This window comes from Phalacrocorax carbo, chromosome 8, assembly GCF_963921805.1.
Source record: "Phalacrocorax carbo chromosome 8, bPhaCar2.1, whole genome shotgun sequence".
Lineage (NCBI taxonomy): Eukaryota > Metazoa > Chordata > Aves > Suliformes > Phalacrocoracidae > Phalacrocorax > Phalacrocorax carbo.
In genome coordinates, this window is record NC_087520.1 from 42,480,087 (window position 1) to 42,504,217 (window position 24,131).

The following is a 24,131-nucleotide window of genomic DNA, read 5'->3' on the forward strand; positions in this document are numbered from 1 at the left end:
GAGAGTTTGGCACATGCAAACGACGCCAAGAAAACAAAACTGGCCATATTCCAAAGTGCAGTATGTGCCTCCATGAGTTGTTACACGCACCCTACCCGGCCCAACCAGTGACTGCTCTCTGCCAAAGCCCCTCTGCCTGCTCAGCCACTCAATAAAAGTGCTCCCTTTGCGACAGAAGAGAAGATAGGAAGTGTTCTGGAGAGGGCACCGTTGCAGACAAAACATTAAAACTCAGTTCAAACTAAGAGATGGACTCCTTCAAAACAAGGAGAGAATATAAATGGGGAAGGGCTTCCTCTGCAAGCCTCAGATGTCTGGAGGCGCTGGAGATGCTCACTTATCTTGGCCACAAGAGCAGACAGGGAGCATGGCACCCGGATACTGAAGCTGTTGCCCTCCCAAAAAAACTACTAACCCTTTAAATAACATTGGCATGAACTTCTGAAGTGCTGAGCCCTGGGTTTCCCCGCATGCCAGGGAAACTACATTTTCCTTATGTTGCCCATCAAGAAGAGCTGGGTGGGAAGGGGTTCTTGTGCTACAGGGCGTCAGCTCCTCTGACATCAACTACAAGAGGGTTCTTTTCGGTTTTGAGAATTTTCCCTGCAAAGGGCCCAAGAACAGCTGGAAGCGAGTAGCCCTGTTAATCCTAGTAAGACCCCACTGCAAATGTTGTGGCAGACCAGACTAAACCTTCTTGATTTAGTGGCTACTTTCCACGGACTAAACCATATTTTTCTCCTGTGATATTTATTTACTGATAAATATCAGTCCAGCCCTGTCCTCATTTGAGTTACTGAAGTCCTCCCCTACAACTCGGTAGAATACAGCCAAGCCCTAGGACTTGGCAGGCCAATCTGGACAGGCACTAGTGATTCAATAGCTGTGGGACTCTGACCACAGTGCCTCCAGGACTCGCCCCACCTTGAGAAGGGAGAGACTGCTCGATATGCAACTCCTTCGCTGTACAGATCCATAATTCTAAAAACACAGGTTAACTGCAGTACTTGACTGGAGAGTAACTAGATGAGTGAGGAAGGCTTTGTTACAGTCCAGTGTTAGTTACAAAGGCTTCATCTCTCATGTCACTTGGTGACATTGTCAAATAGCAGCCCAGACAGGGGGAAAAGCTATACAATTCCCCCCTTGAAGTCATTTTGAGAAGAATCAAAGCTCGCTTTTGTAAAACACATCAAAAGTTCTGATCAGATGAAGTTAAATATTCCTCAATTTATTTTCATTTTCCCCAGGCTTTGTTTCTCCTGTTAATATCCTACAACCGACAGTTAAACAATCAACTGCCACGTTTAGACCCGGAGCCGCAACCCTGGCGGTTGTGCAACGCCACATATACGATTGTTTTCAGCGCTGTATTGTTCGAGCCCATCTTCGGCATAACCATTCTCTTCTCGGGTTTCACGTTCTCAGAAAATCCAAGCAAGCCTCCTAACTGCGGTTACTTTAGTGCTATGAGTACAATTTACAGAAGAATTCCATTGAAGATGATCTGTATGAATGCATCTTTTTAGCCACCAAAAAAAGAAAAAAAAGTCTTTTTTGCTCTTCAGCGGTGCTTTGAAACCGCGGCGCTGAACAAGGGGACCGTTGCTAATCGAGCGTTTTACCTCATTTATAACCCAGAAGCAATGAAAAAAATAGGCAAAGTGGGGGAAAAAAGCCCAAAGGACCTTAAGCATGAGGGTGAGACAAAGGAGCGGCTGGACTACGGACTTGAGTGAGTTGCACTCCGTGGCGGCTGGAAACGCGACCATGCAGGACAGGGCAGGCACGGGGCAGCACCGGCACTGATTTACCCAAGTTTTCTCCTCTCCCCCCTCGCACCGGGCAGCGAGAAGCGCGGTAAGGTGCCAGCGCCATCGAGACGGAGCTTACCTGTGCACTTCCTTTTAAAGGTTTCATAGTCTACCCCTTGGTCTCCGGGGACGATTGTAGAGCCATTGTATTTAAAAGTCACCCTTTGGGAAGGGGAAAAGAGAAGGGGAATAATACATTTAAAAGTCACCCTTTGGGATGGGGGAAAGGGAAGGCGAATAACATATTTAACAGCATTTGGGAAGGGAAAAGAGGCGGTGGGGAAGAAAACACTGTTAAAAAGCGTCGTTTGGGAAGGGGTGGGGGGGGGAAGAGGGGAAGGGGAATAAGGTCTGTACCAGTCACCCTTTTGGGAGGGGACGGGGGGGGGGGGGGGGGATGGGGGTCCCGGAGCACCGGTGCCCGTCCGGGAGATGCCGGGGGCCACCTACCAGTTCACCTCGGTGGCATCGTCCCTGACGAGGTTGTACGCCTCCCTGCACGCCTCCTTGTCGATTTTGGTGGCCATGGGGGCGGCCGGGCCGGGGGAAGGGGCGGGGGGGGGGGGAAGCCCGGTGCCGATGCCGGTGCTGCTGCCGCCGCCTCCGCTCCGCTCCGCACCGCTCCGCACCGCGCCGCGCAGTGCCCAGCCCGCCGCCCGCCGCCCGCCGCCCGCCTCCGCCCCGCCGCCGGCTGCCAATGGCTCGGAGCCTGCGCTGGGCCTGCCCCTGCGCCCGCCCCCCCGGGCCCGGCGAGGGGCTGGGGGTGATGCAATAACCGGGGGACCGCGGGGGGGAACACGCAACCCCCGCCGGGGCGGGGGGCACCGGCCGGAGGATGCGCAGCCGGGGCGCCGCCCGGGCCGGGGGGCGAGGGGCTCGTCCCGGCGCCGAGGGCCCGCCGCCGTGAGGGGTTCGTGCGGCCGCTGGTATTTTTCCAACACACGCCCCCCCCCCCCCCCCCCCCCCGCGCTCTCCCGATGTTTTTCCAGCCCCTGACGGGCGGGAGGAGGAGGAGGAGGAGGAGGAGGAGGAAGGAGGGAGAAGCGATGCGCAAGATGGAGCAGCCGCTGCCGGCGCGGCGGGGCCGGGAGCCGGGCCGGGCGCACGGGAGGTAGCCGGGAGGAAGCACCGGGAGCAGGTAGGCGAGGGGCCGGCGGGGGCTGGAGGCTGGCGGGCGGGCTGGGCCGGCCGCCCCGGCCGGGCCGGCAGCCGGGAAGAGCTCCCCGCGGCTCCCGCATCGCCCCGCACGGCCGCGGGTGGGAGCCAGGGAGCGGGCCCCCGCCATCCGGGGGTCTGCGGGGGTGACCGTGAGTCGTGACAGCTCGCTGCTGCTTCGGGGGTGTGGGGGGTGTGCGGGGGGCCTCTGCCTGGGAGCCGGTATCTGGGTGCCTGCGCCTGTGTTTCACCCCGATTCGGATGGAGAGATCTCCCCCTGCTGGGCTGCACTTCCAGCGCTGCGAATTAAAGATACAAAATCCAACCCAAGTCGATACGCTGATGAGAAATGGTGGGTTTTAGGCAAAAGTCTGTAAGACTGCACTTCAGTCCTGTGTCCTCAGAGACAAGCCCTTTGCTTTGCAGAACTCGGCTTGAAATAAATGTCACCAGATGTTCCTGTGCCCACGGACCGGAGGTTTAAAAACCAGTCCTTAAACTTGTCAGGGGGTTTCTACGCTAAACGTAGGGGGCCAGATACTGCAATTTTAATAAAAAACTACATTCCGTGATAAAAAGTATCACATTTTGTTTCTTTTCAAGTTTGCAGTGGGATGTTAATCATTTATTTCACGTCAGTAGGTTGTAATTGTGAACCGAACAGTAAGAAACCTCATTACCACATACAGTTACTCAGTGTTTCCAGACATCTCGAGGAAGGAGGTCGCCCGAGCACGCGGTAATTGTCAGCCACATCACTCCCTGCCGTACCCTCTGAAACCCTAACCCTGCACGAAGCTCCTTGCAGAGAGCCGCTGACTGCCGGGGGGTTCCCTGTAGGCTCAGGGCCCAGCCACGGGCGGGCTGCTGCAGTGCAGCTCTGCCGCGTGGGTGAGGTCATAGGGAAGAGGGAAGTATTTCTCAAGTCGGTACAAGTGCGGGACACGGCATCCGGGTGAATCGCGCTCAATACCTCTGAGATCGCAGGCTCTAGATGGTAATACAATCACACGTTAACAGCTCTGAATTTCTATCGATTTTTCTTTTGGAACTGTCTTTAGGAAGACTTTTTCTTTTTTAAAAGCCTTTATGCTGACCGTTATCTGCTCGTATCTTTTTTTTTTCGTAGTCTGCATTTATCATCCTTTGGCACTACCTCGCTGTTTATACCTGGAACAACTGCTGCTTGTCCTTGTCTCCTCACGCTTGTTCCTCAGCTCCTGAGGTTTCCTAGGGGAGAGGTGGGTGACTGAAATGTCACTTCCCTTAGAAGGAGAAAACCTCAACCTCGTTTAGGTCTCTGTGACCCAGTGGCTGGAGCATTTGAATTATATTCTTTAGGGACTTTGTGGTGCTTCACACTTTCCAGTGATAGATTCAAACCTTAGAAGTGCACCCCTCCCTCGTGGGACCACACCTCTTCTCTTTGCTTCTCTTCCTTGTCTTTGACACATTTTCATGTTGTTGTTTTTTTTTTTCTTTTAACACATGGAGGAATAAACATTGTGCTCTGTTTCATCAGGCTGTAACTGGAGAGGGGGAAACACCTACTTTTCTGGCTTCGGTGAGCTCTGACTTGCTTTTCACATGGGGGTTTTGAGACCTCCACCTTCCACACGTGGGTCTTTTATTCCTGTGCAGGAGGATGTCACCAGCCTGGCAGGAAGAGCAGTCCATCTCCCGGGAGTCCTCGGAGAGGAAGCCCAGACAACAGAGAAAGTGAAAGGACTTAAAAGAGCGCTTAGGGACTTCCTCAAAAAAATGTCTCCAGCAAGCACGAAGTCTTGGATATCTGGACTGACCTTCAGCTGTCCAGACTGTACTAATGCAGTTCGGGAAGGGGCTCAGAATCTGTGGAGGGAGCTGAGGAAGAGGATGGTTCTGCCCAGCCATGGTCCCCCAGGAGGCTTAGCTGCTCTCCTAAAATATACTGCTCCTGTGGCTCTTTGCCCTCACACCTTTTTGCTTCTTTTCTGATCTTTTTATATGGCTGTCCCCAATCCTGCATCTCCATCTGTGTCTTTTCTGTGCAGGAGCAGAGAAAATAATGGAGAGAATAATACCCCCTTCCAGGAGGAGGCTGCTGTGAAAATTCACAGATTCACAGATCACGGTTAGCGTTAGGGTTGTCAGCGGAGTACGTTTTTTACTCAGACAGTCCTGGAATTGAGGGTCTTTATCCTGGGTCCCTGTGGTCACAAGGGCTACAGGAGAGACCAAAGCTAGCAAAAATGCTTCTCCTTTTCAGACTCCAAAATCAATTAGGTTAGTAGGAACCCATCATCATCGCCAGTTTCTCTGGGGTGGCTGAAGAGCAGACACAGATGGCCGCATGCTACTGCCCCAGCACCGGAGCATCACCTGCAGCGTGGGGCTGGGGGACTGCTGCGGTAGTATGAAGGTGCTAACATCCCAGGCAGCCCTGGCACGCTCCCCCTGTTTAAAATTGGCTTTTCCCTGCTGTGCATATCATCTTCTGGCAGCGACTGCTGCCCCGTCACCGTGCGGGACACGTGTCCGAGCTGGGCTGTCCTCGGTGAGAGCGGACGGAGCTCGGATGCACGCACGCTTTTGCTGGCTTCTGCTGTCCTCGATGCACCTCAGTGCACACACTCCCCCCCACTGCACAGTTTATCACCGCTTTACAGAACACGGCCAAGTATCCCGCGCTGGCTGTAACCAACACCCCTGGCTCCCCCTCTGCTCTGCCCAAGTGAGGCCACATCTGGAATACTCAGGTGTCTGCTCCAAATGTTCCACACCGAAATTGCGCAGGGCCGAGGCGCAGCCCCGCCGCTCGAGTCACGCCTGCCCCTGAGGGGTCTGGCCTCCAAAATCTACTCATGCTGGCGGCGAAAAGGAGACGGTTTTACCTCCAGCAGCTGTAGCAAGAACTAGCAGTCCAGTTCTGGGCCCCCCAGTGCAAGAAGGGCAGGGAACTGCTGGAGCAAGCCCAGCACAGAGCTGCTGAGATGCTCAGGGGGCTGGAGCATCTCCCTTGTGAGGAAAGGCTGAGGGACCTGGGCTTGTTCAGCCTGGAGAAGAGAAGGCTGAGGGGGATCTCATCAATGCTTATAAATATCTGAAGGGCGGGTGTCAGGAGGATGGGGCCGGGCTCTTTTCAGTGGTGCCCAACGCCAGGCCAAGGGGCCACGGGCACAAGCTGGAACTCGGGAAGTTCCCCCTGAACATGAGGACAAACCCCTTCCCTGTGCGGGTGCCAGAGCAGGGGCACAGGCTGCCCAGGGAGGCTGTGGGGTCCCTTCCCTGGAGACATTCACCCCCCGCCTGGATGCGGCCCTGTGCCCCTGCTCCGGGGGTGCCTGCTCAGGCAGGGGTGGGATGGGGTGAGCTCCAGAGGGCCCTTCCCACCCTGTCACGCTGTGGTGATTCTGGCACAGACCTAGCGGGGCCCTTGGCAGCACGGCCACGGGTGCCGGCCGGGCTCTGCGCTCAGGCCGTGCCCTCCGCACCCCACGAGCGGGCCCTGCCCGGCAGCGGCAGGGAGAGCCCCGAGCCCTCCGGGCGGCCCCCGCCGAGGGCCCGGCCGCCATTTGCTGCCGGCGGGGTCAGCGGAGGCGCCGCCGCGGCCCGGCCCCGGTTCCCGCCCCGCCTCGGTCCCTCCCGCTGCCGCCAGCCGGCATTTCCTGGGCCGGCAGAGCCGCGGCGGGCCCCGGGGGGAGGCCGGTGCCGCCGCCGCCGCCGCCTGAGGGGACGCCGCGCTGCGCCCACCCTTCGCTCCCGCCGCGGGGGACGTTGCGGCTGCAACGGTGCGGGGCCCCTGCCCCCGGGCGCCGCTGCCGCCTCCCGAGGCTTGCCGTTGCTTTGGGGGGGTTTTACTTCCCCCCCCCCCTTTTTTTTTTTTTTTTTTTTTCTTTTCAATTTTCCGGGTAAATAAGCGCTGTGGAAAAGCGCAGCCGTTATGTAGCTGCCGGAGGAGGGGCCAGCGGCGGGCGGGGGATGAGCTGCCGCGGCGGGGCTGCGCGGAAACTGCGCGGAAACTGCGCGGGGCCGAGGCGCAGCCCCGCCGCCCGGGTCACGCCGGCCCCTGAGGGGCCCCGGCTCCGAAACCTGGCCTTGCCGGCGGTGAGAGGAGATGGTTTTACCTCCGGCAGCTGTAGCGAGAACTAGCAGTAAGTAAATAACTCATCGTCGATAATGTATGTGCCGGTCTGTGTGCCCTGGCACGCGCCCGACTTGTTGACACACCAAGCGTTAATAACACGAGAAAACGACGTCAGGGAGCAAAAAAAAAAAATAAAATTAATCCTTTTTTTTTTTTTAACTCAGACATTTTCAAACTGGATTAGCATGCGCGGGTCTGAATTGTGGTATTTATTCAGCACGATATGGGTTTTAGCAGTCTGAAAGGATTGGTGTGCTGCTAACATCTTTCTTTGCTTTTGTTCTAGAAGTACAGCGGCTCAGCCTGTCATGGAGGGAACCAGGCAAACCAGGATCTGCCGTCCACACAAGATAAGTGAATCCTCAAAGGTTTGTACGTTTTGTGTTGCCTATCAAAAAAAGCAAGTTACAGAAATAACAAGAAGGGGTGCAAAGGCTCTCCTCTGGATGGACTGTTTTGAAGTGATGTGAATATTCTCAGCGTTTAAAAAGAGGTTTGAAAACAGTGGGCTACCTGCTCAAATATTTTTGGTAGAAGTTGCTACCTAGTGATTTAAAAAAAAATAGAGAAGCAGCAGCAGCAGCAGCGAACGGGCATCTGCTCGTCGTGACTCATAACTTAAAAAAGAAACCCACATCATCGCAGCACAGTATCTTCTCTACACCAAAAATTCAGTCATTAAATGCGATGTGTTTATTCTGGGGATTTTTCATACTGATCCATCTCATAAAATCCAAGCTAGTTACAGAAGCAAAGCTGGGATTACTTTTTAGATTTAGTCTTTGTTTTGTACAAGACGGGATTCTTGATCCTGCGAACAGTAGTTACTCAAGTGACCTCGAGATGTTTTCTTTAGTTTGTGAAGTTAATTTTCTCTGTATAGAACCTGTCTGCGCAAATACATAGGCTTAGTTGGGAATCCACAGAAGTCCATCTTAGGTAGCTCTTTATGCAGGTCATCAGGGTGATGAATTAAGATTTATAAGATGTTAATATCAGCCGTAATTATTATGTTCACTTTGTTTCATACCAGTGAAAACTGCTTTCCTGTTCTAGCAGGAGCACAAGGTTGTATGTAGGTAGAGATGCTGCAGGGCAAGTACCTTGTACTGCCAACAACAGCTAGAAGAGGAAAACTTCTCAGTGCCCATATCTGTCTGTTGCTTGAGACAGATCTCCTTTTCTTTTGCATCACTGACGAGCAGTGGTACTGCATTAACAGTCTGAAAGAAATTAGATCTTTGAATCCGAAATAAGTTAAAATACTGCTCTAATACAGTTGATAAAATAGGACTGATTTTTAAATGCATCCCTACCCATATAATCTTTCCCTGAGTGCGGATCCTGTCTACCATTTAAATGGCTTAGTCTGAATGTAATAATAATTCATCACATTAAAAATTAATTAACTTGACAGCATTGTTTTATTTTCTTGCTTAGGCAGCAGCTGCCACTATCTGCTAAACTTAGATTTACTAGATAATGCTAAAGCTGTTCTACAGAATATAAATAGCTTGAGAAAGATGTTCGCGTTTAGTATAAAATTAGTCTTGGTTTTGAAATGTGCAGCTATCAGCTTTTGTTATTTGCTCACTGAACGAATGAACTTGCTAAGTGGCTGAAATATGTTAATAGATTCTGAGTCCATCCAGAGGCGTACGTAATGATTTTATGCTCGGTTTCTGAAGTAGCAGCAGTTCTACATGGCAACAAGGATTTTAGGAGCACAAGTTGTCAGGCGCATTTGCGGTCAGGATTATGCTGCTGACTCGACAGCCAGCTAAGTAAATAGGGATCTCTGGCAAATCTTACATTCCGGTGTAATCTTGTTATGCACGATGGTGGTATTAGAGAATATTAGAGAGAAATGATCAGCCAATTTACAGAGATGAGAGGGGATATGGTTTTGGTTTAATCCAATAACTGTCCCTCACGAGTCAGATTCAGAAGAGGGTGCTGTAAGATGTTAGTTATTGTCTGTTCATCCTCTTCCCTTTATCGTAGTTGTCACAAATGTGCGGTTTGTCTTTTGCCATGTTTCTTCTTCTTCCCACCTCCTCCATCCCCTGGTCTCTGCTTGGGCTCCTGTGTGATATCAGCGCCTCTCCACCTCAGAAAATGAAGATAAAATACTTGGCAGTCCTTAAGCCCCCGTTTTCTTTTCTGCTACAGATCTCTGGTAGTTTTGTTCCTCAGTGGAAGTTACTTTGTTGCCTATGCCATAAATCCCTTTTTAAGTTCAGAGATATGATGAGGCGATGAGTATAAGGCAAATTAAAAGAGTTTTCGTCCAGAAAACCTATAATTATTGAAGCCTCTTCACTGAGGTCAGTTTGACTCTGCACACTTGCATGTACAAAGTCACTCCAACAGGCGGCTTTTTGGCTGCTTAGTCTCCATTGTTTAGAGAAGAGCGTAAGCAAAACTGAAGAGAAACCACTGGGATATCAGGCTACGAGCAGCGCTTTTGGTTATTAATGTGGATCTCATCTTTGGCGGTCTGCCTGTTGCCATACCACCGGCTGAAAGGCAGACGTGGGAGGTCAGGCTCCCAAGGCTGGTATTAGCTCAGGATGATTGGCCGCCATCACGTCTGGACAGCGGTGAGCTGCGTGCGTTAATCCTGGTTATCTCATCGTGCACAATTACCAAATTATGTATGCAGAGCGCGTATCTAGAGTGAGGGTTGCGTGCAGGGGAAGGAGCTTGGCTCGAGGACTTGAACCTTTCCCATCCAGGTGGGTAGAGAGGTTGTCTCACTGTGATTTAACCAACCCATTAATGGCTTAGCCAGCCAGCAATAATCATGTGCTTTCTGTTTGGGAAACCAGGAAAGCCACAGATCGTTAGGATTTCTAGGAGAAGCAGTAGTTTGGTGATGGAAAGGTTGAATGCCTCAGAGGCTCGAAGAGACCTCGGGTCATCTGCGTGACTGTTTGCAATGTAGATATGGACTGAGACACCTTTTCAGGGTGTCCCTTCTGGGAATGCAGCCTGAGGGCGTAGAACTGGGCAAGACCCTGGGTCCTACAGCCAGACCTGTTCAGAGCTAACTTAGGCACAATACAAAGATGTGCTTCCCTTCCACCTCCTTTCATTTCTCTTACATGTTCTTACAGGCTCTGCAACTCTGCCTGTTTTGGATTTGGTAATTAAAATTATGTATTTGCATTTAACTTAACCTGGCTTTTATTAAGAGAGATCACAAGGTAACTGACTGTACCATCAAGCATTCCATTCCTCCAGAAGGATGGTCCTAAAAGCTGCATCGCTTGCCATACTGGGGTGACCAGTACATGTTCTGCAGGACATTCAAGGGGTAACAAAACGTTTCCATTTTGGTTCTTCTTAAGACTGGTAACGTGAGTCTGTGAGAAAGAGGCGAACGCTGGTTGCCTCAAAAGCCCTGTGGCACGTACAGAGCTGGTGGGAAGAATGTCTGGACCAGAGGGATCCCAAGAGGGCACTTAACAGACATGTTCTGAGGGCATTTTCCCCTTTCTTGAAAATAAAAATATTTAGTCGTATTCATTAAAACAGAAACTACCCTGGCTTCTGGAAGGAAGCAGAAGTCTTATGGGAATAAGTTATCCACATGTGTGGCTTTGCACATGAATAAACAGCTAATATTTTTGAATGCAGCGTGTGTGCCTGGAATAATATGGAAAGAAAGAGAGGGACCTTACCCTAACGAGCTTAGAAATGCTGAGTTCTGAAAAGATTTAAGAGGGGGTAGCTGTCAAGTAAGCACTAACCCAAACAATACATGGGCTGAATGAAAATTTGGCATGCTGCTGCATGTGTGTCTCCCACTCCGAATATTTAGCGAGTAGCTGAGTTGAGAAGAACTCTGTAAGGAGTCATTTGGGGGACAAGTAAGAAAGGAAATGTCAGCAAGATGTCTCGAAGACAATGTGTGGAAGAGTTTCAGAAAATTGTGCCTGTATAAATCATCAGGGAGGAGGTTTGGATTCAGCATTGTGGAGGAGGTAGGAGTAAATTAAAGGGGAAAAAAAAAAAGGGAGTAGGAAGCAGTAAAAGTCTGCAGAGGCCTTTCAGAGTGAAGGTGGGGAGCTCGGGCTCGTACTGCGCTTGCCAACTGTTTAAAGTCAGAATTTATTTGAAATGTGCAACACAAGTAAGCTCTCTCTTGTGCATGCCTACACCTAATGGGAAAAGACTTTGTGCACACTGAGATTTATCTTGGTGAAGATAACATCTGCCTCACACTGGCTGTTTATTCCAGGTGTACAGGTGGGATGACCACTCTAGTCTAGTTCTTCAGAGCCTGAACGAGCAGAGGCACCGAGGCCTCTTCTGTGACATTGTCCTCGTGGTGGATGAACAGAGAGTTCCTGCCCATCGGAACCTCCTCGCTGTTTGCAGTGACTACTTCAACTCCATGTTCACCATCGGTATGCGAGAAGCCCACCAAAAAGAGGTTGAACTTTTTGGAGCCTCTTATATTGGTCTCAAGGCTGTGGTGGATTTCCTTTATGGCAGTGAGCTGTCTTTAGATGGAGGCAATATCGACTATGTGCTCGAAACAGCTCACCTGCTGCAGATCTGGAAGGTGGTTGACTTCTGTTGCGAGTATCTGGAGAATGAAGTCAGTGAGGAGAACTATTTGTACCTGCAAGAGCTAGCCTCTATTTACAACCTGAAGCGCCTTGACTCCTACATTGATTCTTTCATCTTGCAGAACTTTGGCACGCTGTCTTTCACCCCGGACTTCCTGCAGAACATTTCCTTGCAGAAGTTGTGCCAGTACCTGGACAGCAGCAACGTGCAGCAGGAGTGCGAGCACGACTTGCTGCAGGCTGCCTTGCAGTGGCTTACCCAGTACCCGGAAAGGGAGAACGAGGCTTACCAGGTCCTGGATAACATTCATTTTCCCTTGATACCTAAAAGCGATCTCCTCCATCGAGTCAAGCCTGCTGTCTGCTCTCTTCTTCCCAAAGAAGCAAACTGTGAGGGGTTTATAGAGGAGGCGGTGAACTACCATAATAACGTCACGGCCCAGCCGGTGCTGCAGAACAAACGCACAGCCCTGCGGACCTGCGAGGAGAGGCTCCTCTTTGTGGGTGGGGAGGTTTCCGAACGGTGCCTGGAACTGAGCGATGATACCTGCTTCTTGGACATCAGAAAGGGGCAGTGGGTAGCAGAAACCCCTCTGCCAGCCAGACGAAGTCACCACTGCGTTGCAGTCTTGGGAGGCTTCATCTTCATAGCCGGAGGCAGCTTTTCAAGAGACAATGGAGGGGATGCAGCTTCAAATCTCCTATATAGGTATGATCCCCGCTGTAACCAGTGGATAAAGGTGAGACTTAAGCTGTATTATTTCTCTGTTTAAAGTCCTTAATGTTTAGAGCTTTTTCTTCTTTTTGGTGGAAGGACAGGGCTCATTAGAATAGCCAACATAACAACGCTTGCAACTGGAAATTCAAGTTATTTAAGTTGAAAAAGCAGCTGCTTGAATCCTTTGTGCGAATGCTTGAGTTACACACACAGCAAAAGAGTCTGGGGCAGATTTTCAACTTAACTTGGGATTTGGGCATCTCACGTGTGACATTCCTGGTCAGCATCCACCTACAACTCTTCAGATTACTTTTGGGAATAATGCTAGAATGGACTTACAGAGGTGATTGCTTAGTTCGTCTTTCTCAAGTAGGAGCACGTTCAACTAAATCAAAAATGGGTCTGATGTAAAAAGAAAATGTCTCTGACAGTTGTCAAATGTCTCTGTGCTAAATGTCTCTTAGAACAAGCTATTCACTTCCAGTCCCGCCGCAGATCCCTGCGGCCAGTGCAGGTTCCTACATGAGCCAATCCTGTGTGGTTCCGTTGTGGTTTTGAGTGATTCCAATATACGTTTTTTGCAGAGTTTTGCAAGGAGGCCCATGTAACACAAACATTTATAGAGTTACTTGTCTCTTAGATGCTTCCTGTTGTCCCCTTTTTTTTTGAAAATAAATGGTATGTAACATGCTACTGCAGAAAACCAGAAGTATTTTATGAATATAACGGTCAAAACCAGTAGCTCCCCTTTCTAAATAAATGGGAAGAAGCAACTAGCCTATGCTCAGACATGAATGTACCTTAAGTCAGCTTGCCTACCAGATGTTTGAAGGTGTCAGCGTGTTATTTTTTTTGACAGGTTGCCTCCATGAGACAACGCCGTGTAGATTTCTACCTGGGAGCTATTACCGACATGCTGGTAGCTGTTGGTGGCAGGAATGAAAATGGGGCGCTTTCTTCAGTTGAGACCTACAGTCCTCAGAAGGATTCCTGGTCCTATATAGCAGGCTTGCCCAGGTAACAGCAGTGTTTGGAAAGCTATGCTGTGTTTGAAGAATGGTAGTAAAGGGAGCTTGTGTGACCTTAGCTCATGAGTGGGTATCGCTAGAAGGGAGGTGGGGGATATATGACCAACACGGCACCAGCAAGTAACACACCATTCCAGCATTTGGTGTTTGAGCGACCTTCTCCTCCAGGCAGCGTGCCTCCTGTCAGCTTGATTGGGTTTAACTTTTGTCCTGAGGTACATCTGAAGGATGGAGGGAGAGCTCTCGTAATTTCGCTCTACTACTCTTAAAATATTTTTCCTGAGGTCACTCGGAGTTGGATCTTTTCAGAGGCACTGTTCAGATCTTGATCAAAGGCTTTTATAATTTATTTGGCCTTATTTTGTCACCTTGGTGTGATTGCTTTCCTTGTAAGGTGCTTCTGTTTGGCTGCTCAGGTTGGCTGTTGCAGATAAACCACATTTACCTGTATTGCAAATAGGTAACCCCAGCAAATGTGACTTTTCTTTCTCTCAGTCTGAGTTAAAACTTAGCTGCTTTACTTTTGAGAGGCTTTAGTACTGCAGCTCCTCTTGTAACAGCAGCACAGGACATTGCTGGTATTTTGAATCATCGTTTTGAGTGGTGACTTTGTAAGAATGGTACGATAGCATTTCATTTGCAAACAGCTATTCAGATTTAGTAATACTTCACATTCATGGAAAATACAGGAATATTGGCTACACGCATGGTATTTTCATGGTGTCTGAAACCTGTAACTTCAGCAGCGGTGCTTGCTTTCCTAGTGACATCATGAACAAGATACTTGCAATTTGATTTGAGAGTTTGGGTTTTCTTCCCTTATTCCCTTAGCTGCAGAGCTGCAGAGCCACAGGCAGCCAGTGAAGGCACAGAAGCCTGTTGCCCAATTCTATTTTGGGTAGGTGCTGCAATGCGAGTCTGATCCAGGCTAACAGCTGGGCTCGAGCGCTCTTCAGAAGCAGGATGCTTTTTTCCATTTTATTTCTGCTCGCACAGGCAGATCTAGCAGTTGAGGCTAAACACCACAGTCTTTCCTGGGAAGCTGTGTATGAGAGTTCCTAAGCCCTTCTGTTAATTGGGGTGACCTGTGAGATCCCAGTAACATCTCCTAGAAATTGTAGCACATCTTTTCTTTTTTTTTTCCTTTTTTTAAAAAAAAAATTTTCAAAGAAATGTACATGTGCCCTGACTACCTTGTATGTTGTTAGAAAAACACTTGCCTTAGAATCGGTATGGATAATTTTTTCCCAGCATATAAGTGGTCCTGGGGAAGCTTGCAGACTGTAAGCTGTCCAAAAAGGGGCGGTTTTTCTCCATGTTCCTACTGCTACGTGTGTGTTGGCTTCGTGAATTTTGCCGCTGCAGCATTTAGAAGTGAACTTTGACACGAGGAGTGTTGATTTTTTGTTAGATTGCCTAGCCGATCTGCTTGGACTAGGCAAGAGTCCCCCTTACGGGACAGACGCCCCTTACACTGACTTGGTTGCTGAACCGCAGGGTTAGGCTCTGGTACAGTGACTATTTTAAGTGATTGCTGCATCCCAGAAAAATAGTTCTGCATCCTCTCTTCCTGCCTGCTCTGTCCTCGTCCCATGCTCACTGCGCCCTGTGCCAGCTCAGGTCTTTGTGCAGCTGCGTAGCGAGCTAGATAGTTTCCCACTTTTCCACATAGCTGCTCTCTTGCGTATTAATATGTCTTTAGTTAGATCTTAGTGGACACTTACTACCTTCAAATTTTCTGCCTTCTCAGCCCTCTTTCTCCTGTTGGAGAACTCCTGCATCAGGCAGTATATTGTTTGCAACAACCATTTTTCTGCACAGAAGGAATAAAGTTAAAGGAGCCTTGCGCAGGTTGCAAAAGGCAAAATTGGCACAGAGGTGGATGATGGGAAGAAACTTGCTGAACGCTGGGACAAGCGAATGCTGCTTGAGCTCAGAGAGATGTGGCTCTGGCAGGTGTGGGTGGCTGCCCGGAAGGATCTGGGCAGGCCTTTCCTGGCGTACTTCAGGTGGATTTGCTGACAGCAGAGGAAGGAGGAGAGATAATTTTGTGATAAATTCAAGACTAGAAGGAAGCATGCTAGCTACAGTTGCTTCTGTGTCCTCCTGTCTTCCCTTCAACATACTCTTGATCTGATCCCTGTTTTCCTCCCAGCTTTTGTTTCTCAAGCTGATTTTAGTTACTGTTTTCACTTAAATAACAACTTCCCCAGGTCTATTCTAGCAGCAGGTCTTCTTTCCTTGCGTAGAGCAAATCAGAAGCTCCAATCCTCTGCTTCCTGATTGCCCGATCAGGCAACACATCCCAACATAGCCACCTTGTTTCCTGCGTTTTCCTGTCCTCTTCCCTCTGAAGAGAAAACATGCAGGTTTTTTGTCCTGTTGGGTGCATGGCCGCCAGAAGCAGGCTCCCTGCCCGCAGCTCTGGTGTTGTTTCTGACTGCTCTAATCCAGCAGCTGCCTGGAAGACTGTTCCCTGGAGTGATAGGCACATGTTGAGGTCATTCTGGGGTGTAGGCTTGCGTAGTTCGATCTGAGCTGTGTGGGGTTGGACTCTCAGAGATTATATTTATTAAAGCTTCTGCTCTGAACATGCAGAAAATGTTTGGGTTTTTTTTTTTTCTTCCCAAGAGTTAGAGTTTGCCATGTGTGTGAAGATTTTCAGGAGAAAGGCAGTGGTTGCGTCCTTGCATACACATGGCTTCCGTCCACTGCCAAATCCTGTGTCCGTGTTGCTGTACGCAGGCACAGTCGTGCTCCTCTAAGGAAGAGGTTTGCAAACTCTTTTTTATCTCTTCTTCCCACCGCCCCCTCCTCACCACAGCGTGGTCAAAACAACACGTTGTTTTCCCTAACCACTTTCTTGGAAGGAGCTGCACTGTTTTGACTGAAATAATGCTGCCTTACTGAAGAAGAAAACACAGCCTCTTGAGGCAGATGCTTAATGTGGAAAACTTCAGCCAAGCTATCTAAAGGGTGGACCTGGTCCAAGTTTGCTACAAGTACATTTTGCCTGACTCTCATTAGGGTCCTTGGCTGTGGGATACGTTTCCCATTCTTCGGAAAGGTCGTATATTTTTTTTTCACCATTTTCCCAGGCTTTTTGGGAGCAGTTGCTGCCATAGTTTCTAGCCCGGAAGGGAGCAGCGGTGGCTGACAAGCTTGGCAGAGCAGAAGTTGGTGCAATGTGTTCTCATCTTGAATAGACCATGAAAAAGTCTGCCGCAGACATGAGTGAAATTAATGGAGTGGCCCTAGGTTAAAGTTTGGCAGAACAACTGAAAGCAGTTGTATGAGGAAATGTGTTGGAGCAGGTTAAGGAATGATGGTATCTGCTCTGCTAGTTGTGTCATGAATAATCTCGCAGGGTTGCCAACAGGTGGACACTGAGATTCAGAGCAACCACAGCTCGCCTGGACTTCTGCTGGAGTAGGGGATTCCCAAAGCTTTATCGAGTTAGGCCAAGTGTTCTTCTGTTTAAGAAAAGAAATGGTACATTTCTAGCATTTACTGAATGGTGTTACTGTGTCAGAAACTGTAATTTTTGCAGCAGTGTATCTTGGTGTGCTGGTTTTGGCTGGTCATTCAAAATTGGCAACTGGCTCTAGCAGATGTTGTGACTAGAAACATCCTTCTCCTTAATGCCTCTGTCTCTGGGCACTCTTACAGACAACGCTGCCAGAACGCTTGCTGCTTTCTGTTGGGGGATGTCTGGACCCACTGTATTGAAGTGTCCTGGCCTGCTGGACTTTTAGAAATGCCCCTCTTTAACCACAGGGCTTGCAGAAAGGATTCTTATTGATTGTTTTCAATTTGTGCATTATATTTCATGCAGCTTTCTATTAATATGAAGCAGGCTATGTGCAATTTCAGATGAGCTTTTCAGAAGTCAGGCAAAGTGAAGCACCTCTAGCGTATTTCAACGGGTAATCTCCCTGTATTGAAAAATAACAAATTGATGGTCAATTTAATGCTCCAAATATGATTGCCTCTTTCAAATTACTCTTGCAGCTATTGCTGCTTGCTAGACATACCCATTGATTGAGGCAAAAAGAAATGCATCAGTGTTTTTTCTGTAGCTGTCTATGTTAGACTGCTTGCATGCTCTTGAGAGAAAATGGCTATTGCTTGCTTGTTTACCTGTGGAGAATTCCACTTTTCAGTTAGTGTAGGAAAACATTTAACCTACTTTGCCAAAGGTCACTCAAATTTTTCTTAATTTACAATCCTTTTTTTTTTCTTTCCCAAATGCTGAATGTTATGTGGCTGCTGTCAGCAGTACGATAACCCTGGGCTTTGTGTTGGATTCAATGTCATTGCACTCTTCTGCTTCTCACTCCTCAAACTATCTCTTATCTGATACTACCTCCACAGTGGAGTCTGCTGCACGTCCTTCAGGTAGCTTCCTGGTTAAAAAGCTTCCTGGTTTAAAATCTAGTGCATTTTGAGAAAGGAGATGAATTCAAGTTGTCCATCCCACTTCCCAGATAGGTAGTCTATCCATAGCCACATAACATTAAGACCCACTCCTGTGCATATAGAGAAGCAAAAATCTCTAGCAACCAGACCGGGTGCCACTGGAGACATACGCTCCTGGTTCTTGTCTGTAAGAGCACAAACCAGGTAAAGCAGCATTTGTGGCAGGTGTGAAAGCCGGAGTGCATGTGCTCAGGATATTTCACATCAAACAGAAGCACCGAGCATGAGTTACATGCTTCCATGGTTAGGCAGATTGTGAGTTATGGAATTTTTGAATTGCCTTTTTGGATAAAGTCTCGTAACTATGCCTTAGTCCTCTCTTTTTCTTTCTTTTTCCCGAGTGGCTAAGGAGCAGTGCAGTCCCGAAGTCACCTCTGTAAGGTCTCCGGGGATCGTGCTCCGGCCCCTATAGTTGAAAGGTCCGTCCGGGTCACTCAGCATTCTTTTGCCAAGTGTGTCAAGGATTTTTCGGTTTCTTGTAGCTAGAGCCTGTTAAAATATCTGATTCAGACACTGGTCAGGGATCAGAAGCTTGGGTAGGCATCTAGAGTAATAAACATCTTTTAGCTTTTCTCAGAAGTGTTGTGCTTTCAGGGTAAATGTGGGTTTTCTTTTCTATTCCACCTTTTCCCTTGGCACAAAAGTGCTTGGCACTTAGGTGTGTGGAAGAAGTTATGATACCATTTGTGTAGCTGAGAGAAACTATTACCATGTGAAATAAAAACAGCTCAAGGTTCTATCCCCATTGAGTTTTGAGCATGTTCAGGCATGGTTCAAAAGCATTCCAGGCTAAAGTAATGCTAACGTAGGTTTGTCTGCCATAGAGGTTGAGTTGTCCTGAGCCCTTGACTACAAAGGATGGTAGTAGAGGCTCGTGAGTGCAGCAGGATGAGCATATTGCTCCGCAGCCCTATGGGTATTAAATTGTTTGGGCTCTTTGTACCAGTGTGTGAGCCAGTTTGCTGTGGCTGGTGCTGCAGCTACATTTTTTTGACACCTCCCTGCACCCCAAAAAAGAAAAAAAGGCATGTGCAGGAAGGGTATGTTCAAAGAAGCCGAGGCTGTCCCTCGCCTTAGCATTCCAATTCTAAGAGCTGAATGGGTTTGGTGAGGATTATCCTAGTGTAACGTTAAGAGCAGCCTCAAGAATCGGGTTTGTAGTGGCGTCATTATAGCTGATCAAAGGGGTTTTCTCTCTGCCCTGTGGGAGAGCATGCATGGTGTTGGTTCTGCCATCTCATTTTGTCTTACTTCAAACACGGACTCTGAGCTACAATTGACTGAGGTCTGTTGCCTTGTCTTGGGGTGACCAAAGAAGTCATCACACGTATAGCAGAAGTGGTAGAGCAGATGGGTAGCTCGTGAAAAGGACACTGCATGTATCGTGACTGCAGATAAACTGGGCTGTGACACTGCTGGGTAAGAAATGTGATTCATGATCCTGAAGCTGTGGAAGGGGAAGGCAGCAGTAGTTTTCTTGTTGGTTTTTCTCCGTTAATTGCTACTGGTAAGTCTGACAGGCATCATAATTATTTCCTCTTTCTGTCATAGAAACCCTTGCTGAGATGTGGATTTTTTCCTCTCTGGCCCTCTCAGACTGATCCAACCCAAGCACTGGAGCAGGAAAATGGGAGTGAAGGCCATGCCAAGTAGAGCAGGATGGGTTACTTCTGTTGTATGACACACTGTAGAGGATGCCTTAAAAAGTGATTGTCATACCTTAGCGCTCGGTAGTGACCAGGTATGAAAAGGATGCCTTAAAAAGTGATTGTCGTACCTTAGCGCTCTGCAGCGCAGGGTGAAGCAGTGTGAATAAGAATAGTTACTGGGTAACTAACAGGATTAGGGATTCTTCTGTCTTTAGTTACTGTTTATCTTCTTCTGTGGTACCAGTCCTTGTTGAATGCTTGTGTATCCTGATAAAATCCAAAGTACTAAGTCAGATCGGTTTTGTTTGCCTGTCCTAGGTTTACCTACGGCCACGCTGGAACAGTCTACAAGGAATTTGTGTACATTTCAGGAGGCCACGATTACCAGATTGGCCCCTATAGAAAAAACCTGCTGTGTTACGATTACCGCACAGATGTTTGGGAGGAGAAGAGGCCAATGATCACTGCCCGAGGGTGGCACAGCATGTGCACCTTACAGGACAATATCTACTCCATTGGTGGCAGCGATGACAACATAGAAACCATGGCTCGTTTCGACATCCTGAGCGTGGAGTCGTACAGCCCTCAGTGTAATCAGTGGACCAGAGTTGCTCCTCTGTTGCAAGCAAACAGTGAGTCAGGGGTGGCAGTTTGGGAAGGCAAGATTTATATCCTCGGAGGCTACAGCTGGGAAGAAACGGTCTTCTCCAAAACAGTCCAGGTTTATGATAAGGAGAAGAATAAGTGGTACAAAGGCACTGACTTACCCAAAGCAATTGCTGGTGTGTCCGCATGTGTCTGTGCGTTGAAACCCAAAACAGAGGACAAAAAGAAAAAGACGAAAACAAAAAAACATCAAGATCGAGGAAGATGACTACTTCTGGATAACCACCCTTCGATGGTGGACTCCAAACGGACCTTGCATTTAGTCATTTCTATCTAACCTTGATTCTTTCTCTTTCTTTTTAAATGGGGGGGAGGGGGGAAGGCATCTTCTGAAGCCTCAGAAAATGTACAGTTGAACATGGTTTTTGAATTAAGCTCATGTTTAAGGTAAAAACGACAAAAGAAACAAACAAACAACACCTCCTACTGTATGAGGGGTGATACAGCAAGAAAGGTTATGCTGCTCTCCTGAATATTAAGGCTTAGTCTTTTACTTCTGTGGTTTATGGCATTTCCACATAGATTATATTATATCAACGTTTTTCAAATAAGGTTGAATCTGTGGCTGAGACGATAACGTCGGGGGAGAGGGGGGCAGAGTAGTAAGGGTCTGGTTTGAAGTTACAGAGCAGTTCAAAGGAGTTCAGAAGCAACTGCTAAGAAAAAATGAAATGGATCTTTGATGTTGGAAATCTTGAATTTTTGTAACGTTAAATTCCATTTACAATACATTCTTGACTTGGTAGTATCAGATTTCTGGAACACATGAGTATTCAGAGAGAATATTGCTTTTGGTGAATGCAGATTAGATCAGCTTGAAGAGCAAATAACTCCACTGTACTCTTAATATTAAGAAGGCCTTACTGCATGGCTAAAGAACAGATGGGCTTGACTTGGGCTTGCGCTGATAGTGTTGTGAACTTTAAAACCTGGGAAAGGAGAGATGCCTTTTGCATCCCCTGTTGTGGCACTTGTCGTATCTAAACACAATAGCAAGTTTTTTCTTGGGCTTTACAGCATGCCCCAGAATGAGGACAAAAAAAGTCTGTTGAAGAACTTGAAAGAAGATTTGAGGATTTGGATGGAAACAGTTTGCCTTGGGCTTCAGAGCAGATGGAACTGATAGAGCTCACTGTTCGCTGGGGTTTGCTGAATAGGGTAATGGTGGAGAGGAATGGCAGGAGCATCCTTCAGGTGAACTTGAAGCAAGATGTCCCTCCCCAGCCCTACCAGGCTGGAGAAGCTGGGATCCACTCCATTTAACTCTCAGCGGTCACAGCTAGCAGCCAGCGTGAGCAGGGGCCCGTACTAGAGTTTTCTGCTGTCAAAAAGCCTATTAACTGAGGATGATTAATTGGGGTTCTGTAGTCCTGAAGAAGAGCATCTTGGATTTTTTTACCTGAGCTAATAGCTCACACTTTCCTCTTTTTTTTTTTTTTTTTTTTTTTTTTAAGTTAAAATGTCTTTTCACAAGCGCAGCCTTTTCCGAAGGGTTTGTGTGGGACTGGAAGCCACGGCTCGTGAGGCATGCAACCCAACACCTGCCCCGGCGAGCCAGCTTTGTAAGGAAGAAACCCAGAATATACTCAGGACCGTGTTTGGGATCTAGACAGTGGGACTGAGCTGAAAATCGTCTGTTAGATCCTCTGTGTCACACCACCCTCTGCATACCAAGTAAAGAGATTTCCGACCCAAGTGTTAGTCCACCCTCTACAAACACAGCTGATTCTGCTGCAGGTATTAAAATTCCCCAACTGTCTGGCCAGCTTTCAGGCATTCCCCCTGGGGCATTTCACAAATGCACCTCTGATTTGCAGGAAGGCGATCACCAGCAATCCGATACAAGCACTTCAGTTATTGTAATGATGCCGGGCCACAGATTAATATTCCTCCTTCGCAAAAGAAGAAATTTTTAGAAAGTTTTTAAAAACAACTTTTATACTTTTTTATAACACATTTTGCTAACTTAGTCTCTTGTTTGCCATGTATTATATTATTTACTATAGAAGCCACTGCTCTGCAATTGTGACCCTGTTGTTGCCGCCAGGAGCTCATCATTTGATGGATCTTTAGTCTCTGTGTAGTTGGTCGGGATGCGACGCAGCTGTCAGAGCAGCGGCCGCATTCCCGGCGTTGTCAGGCAGTCAGCTCTAATTGTGACTATTGTACGGCCTCTTCCCCGAGAGTCCAGCTCGCCAGACGTGCTCATAAACACGCTTTATTTTCAGCTAGTGGGGATCTGCTGAGTGGATTTCAAGGGCTTTGCTTTAAAGTTCTGCTGGGAACTGTGGATCATTGCTGTTATTTCTTCCTCAGTCCTTCTTTCACATCTCCCTTATGCGCCATTTCAGGTTTGCCTTTCATTTTCCCATCTGGTGTACATACAGTTGATGTCCTGCTACCCTCCTTTTTATTTCTTTTTTTTTTTTTTTTCCCCCAACTATTTACCTCAATAATTGGAAAATACTAAGAAAACATTTTTGCACTTAGATTAATTTGAAGCTCTTGTAAATTAAAGAACTCTTAGATATATTACAAGAATGTATTTGTACTGAAAGAGGTAACAATAAATTGCTGGAGTGCAAGGAAGTTACAGGTTTCTTCTTCAGTGCTAAGAAAGGATATTAGAAAACTAGTTGAAATTAACTTTGTGAAACTCCTTGAGGTTTTATTGGTGTTAAAAAAAAAAAAAAAGCCTCAGGAGTTAGTCTTTCATTTGCATTAATGGATTTGTTTTAAAGCCTTTGTAAACTGCATGAGGTAATGGTTATTCTTTTTTATCCTAAAAATAAATTATAAAAATAAAAACACAAAAACCAAAAACAAAACAAAAAAAGACCAAAACATTTTGGTTACGACAAATTCATTAATGAGTTGTTTGGGGTTTTTTTATATCTGAAACCCTTGCTACGTTGACTGACAACTACTTAACTTTTTGGGACATTTTCATGTGTAAGTATAGAACAAAAATTTCCAAGACTTGCTTTGGTTCTGTTAATGGGTTGCTTGTTACTATACTCCCCTTTTAAAGTGTTTATGTATTACATTTAATGGCTGGAAACAATAAATCCTGTTTAGAATATTGTGTTCATCACCATCTGACTTGGGTATTGATTTAATTGAGGTTTTCCTGTTTGATAAATTGGAAAGAAGTAATTCTGTTATTATTTTCAGGTGGCATTGATAATGGTGGAAACAGGTTAATATGCAGAAGATAAATGTAAAAATATGAAGTAGAAATACAGCTTGTTTGGCCAATCCACCTTTTCTTCATCATATTCCAAACCAGAGTGTCAGGAATTACTTTTCCCATTTGTTGCAGCTGTGAGAAAAGGCCCAATTCAGTTTATATAGTGGTTTCAAAGATAGTATTTAATGGGGAGTAGAGAGATGCAATTATGACTTCATAACATTAAACTTAATTGCATAGGCAAAATATAACCTCAGTACTCATCAAAGCAAGCCTTATTTTTCACGATCCATTTATTGGTCCTTCAAAAAGAGAGGCTAGAGGTGAGTATGGGACATCTTTCACGGTGTTAGAGGTCACTGGCGTATCGTACCTGTTGTGGCCGTAAGCATTTTCCCACTATTAAAGGAACAAATGCTTTCCATTTGCACCTGCGAGGCCCACGGTAGCAAGCATTGCTAAAAGCAGAGTCTGGCAGAGTGCCCTGTTGTGTTTTGGATATAGTACACCCAGAGTGGCTTATCGTCGCTCGGAAAGCATTAGTAGATAACGCACGATGCTTGAAAGTAAGTGCAGCTCCTAAGTGCTGAACTGCTTTGTGAAATGGGTCTGCTGGAAGTGAAGTGCAGAAATGAAAGGGCGGGTGGATTCCTACTTTGGTTTCTGTGCTGCAAGCAGCCCTCTTGGCGAGTAATTAGGATGGGTAGGGAAAAAGCAAATCCTAGT

General features: G+C 47.5%; 2 protein-coding genes across 6 annotated transcripts in view; one reads left to right on the top strand and one right to left on the bottom strand.

Annotated features, from left to right (window-relative positions):
- COTL1 (coactosin like F-actin binding protein 1) overlaps positions 1-2,729 on the bottom strand; it is a 21,915-nt gene extending 19,186 nt beyond the window's left edge. The window contains exons 1-2 of one of the 2 annotated variants that reach the window (XM_064459676.1): positions 2,265-2,729; positions 1,894-2,024 (exon numbers count right to left, since the gene is read on the bottom strand). In XM_064459676.1, coding sequence (XP_064315746.1) covers positions 1,894-2,024; positions 2,265-2,341 — 208 coding nt within the window. In that variant the 5' untranslated portion in view covers positions 2,342-2,729. The remainder of the gene's footprint in view (positions 1-1,893; positions 2,025-2,264) is intronic. The other variant, XM_064459678.1, reaches the window with a different exon arrangement.
- Positions 2,363-23,317, top strand: KLHL36 (kelch like family member 36). Of its 4 annotated transcripts, none has more exons than XM_064459672.1 (5): positions 2,363-2,952; positions 7,382-7,463; positions 11,342-12,415; positions 13,253-13,410; positions 19,868-23,317. In XM_064459672.1, the coding sequence occupies exons 2-5, from the start codon at positions 7,404-7,406 to the stop codon at positions 20,421-20,423; spliced, it is 1,848 nt and encodes a 615-aa protein (XP_064315742.1). In that variant the 5' UTR covers positions 2,363-2,952; positions 7,382-7,403; the 3' UTR covers positions 20,424-23,317. The 4 variants fall into 4 exon arrangements, with proteins under 4 accessions (XP_064315742.1, XP_064315744.1, XP_064315743.1 ...); XM_064459674.1 differs by having other exon boundaries at positions 7,385-7,463; XM_064459673.1 differs by lacking the exon at positions 2,363-2,952 and adding an exon at positions 6,388-7,102.
- Positions 23,318-24,131: the final 814 nt, after the last annotated feature.

What these genes read in the sequence shown, in the direction of transcription:
- KLHL36 (XM_064459672.1), top strand. Translation starts at nt 7,404, where the DNA reads ATGGAGGGAACCAGGCAAACCAGGATCTGCCGTCCACACAAGATAAGT. An exon ending in AGATAAGTGAATCCTCAAAG is followed by an intron (nt 7,464 to 11,341) that starts GTTTGTACGTTT and finishes TGTTTATTCCAG; the next exon opens with GTGTACAGGTGGGATGACCA. An exon ending in GCTGTAACCAGTGGATAAAG is followed by an intron (nt 12,416 to 13,252) that starts GTGAGACTTAAG and finishes TTTTTTTGACAG; the next exon opens with GTTGCCTCCATGAGACAACG.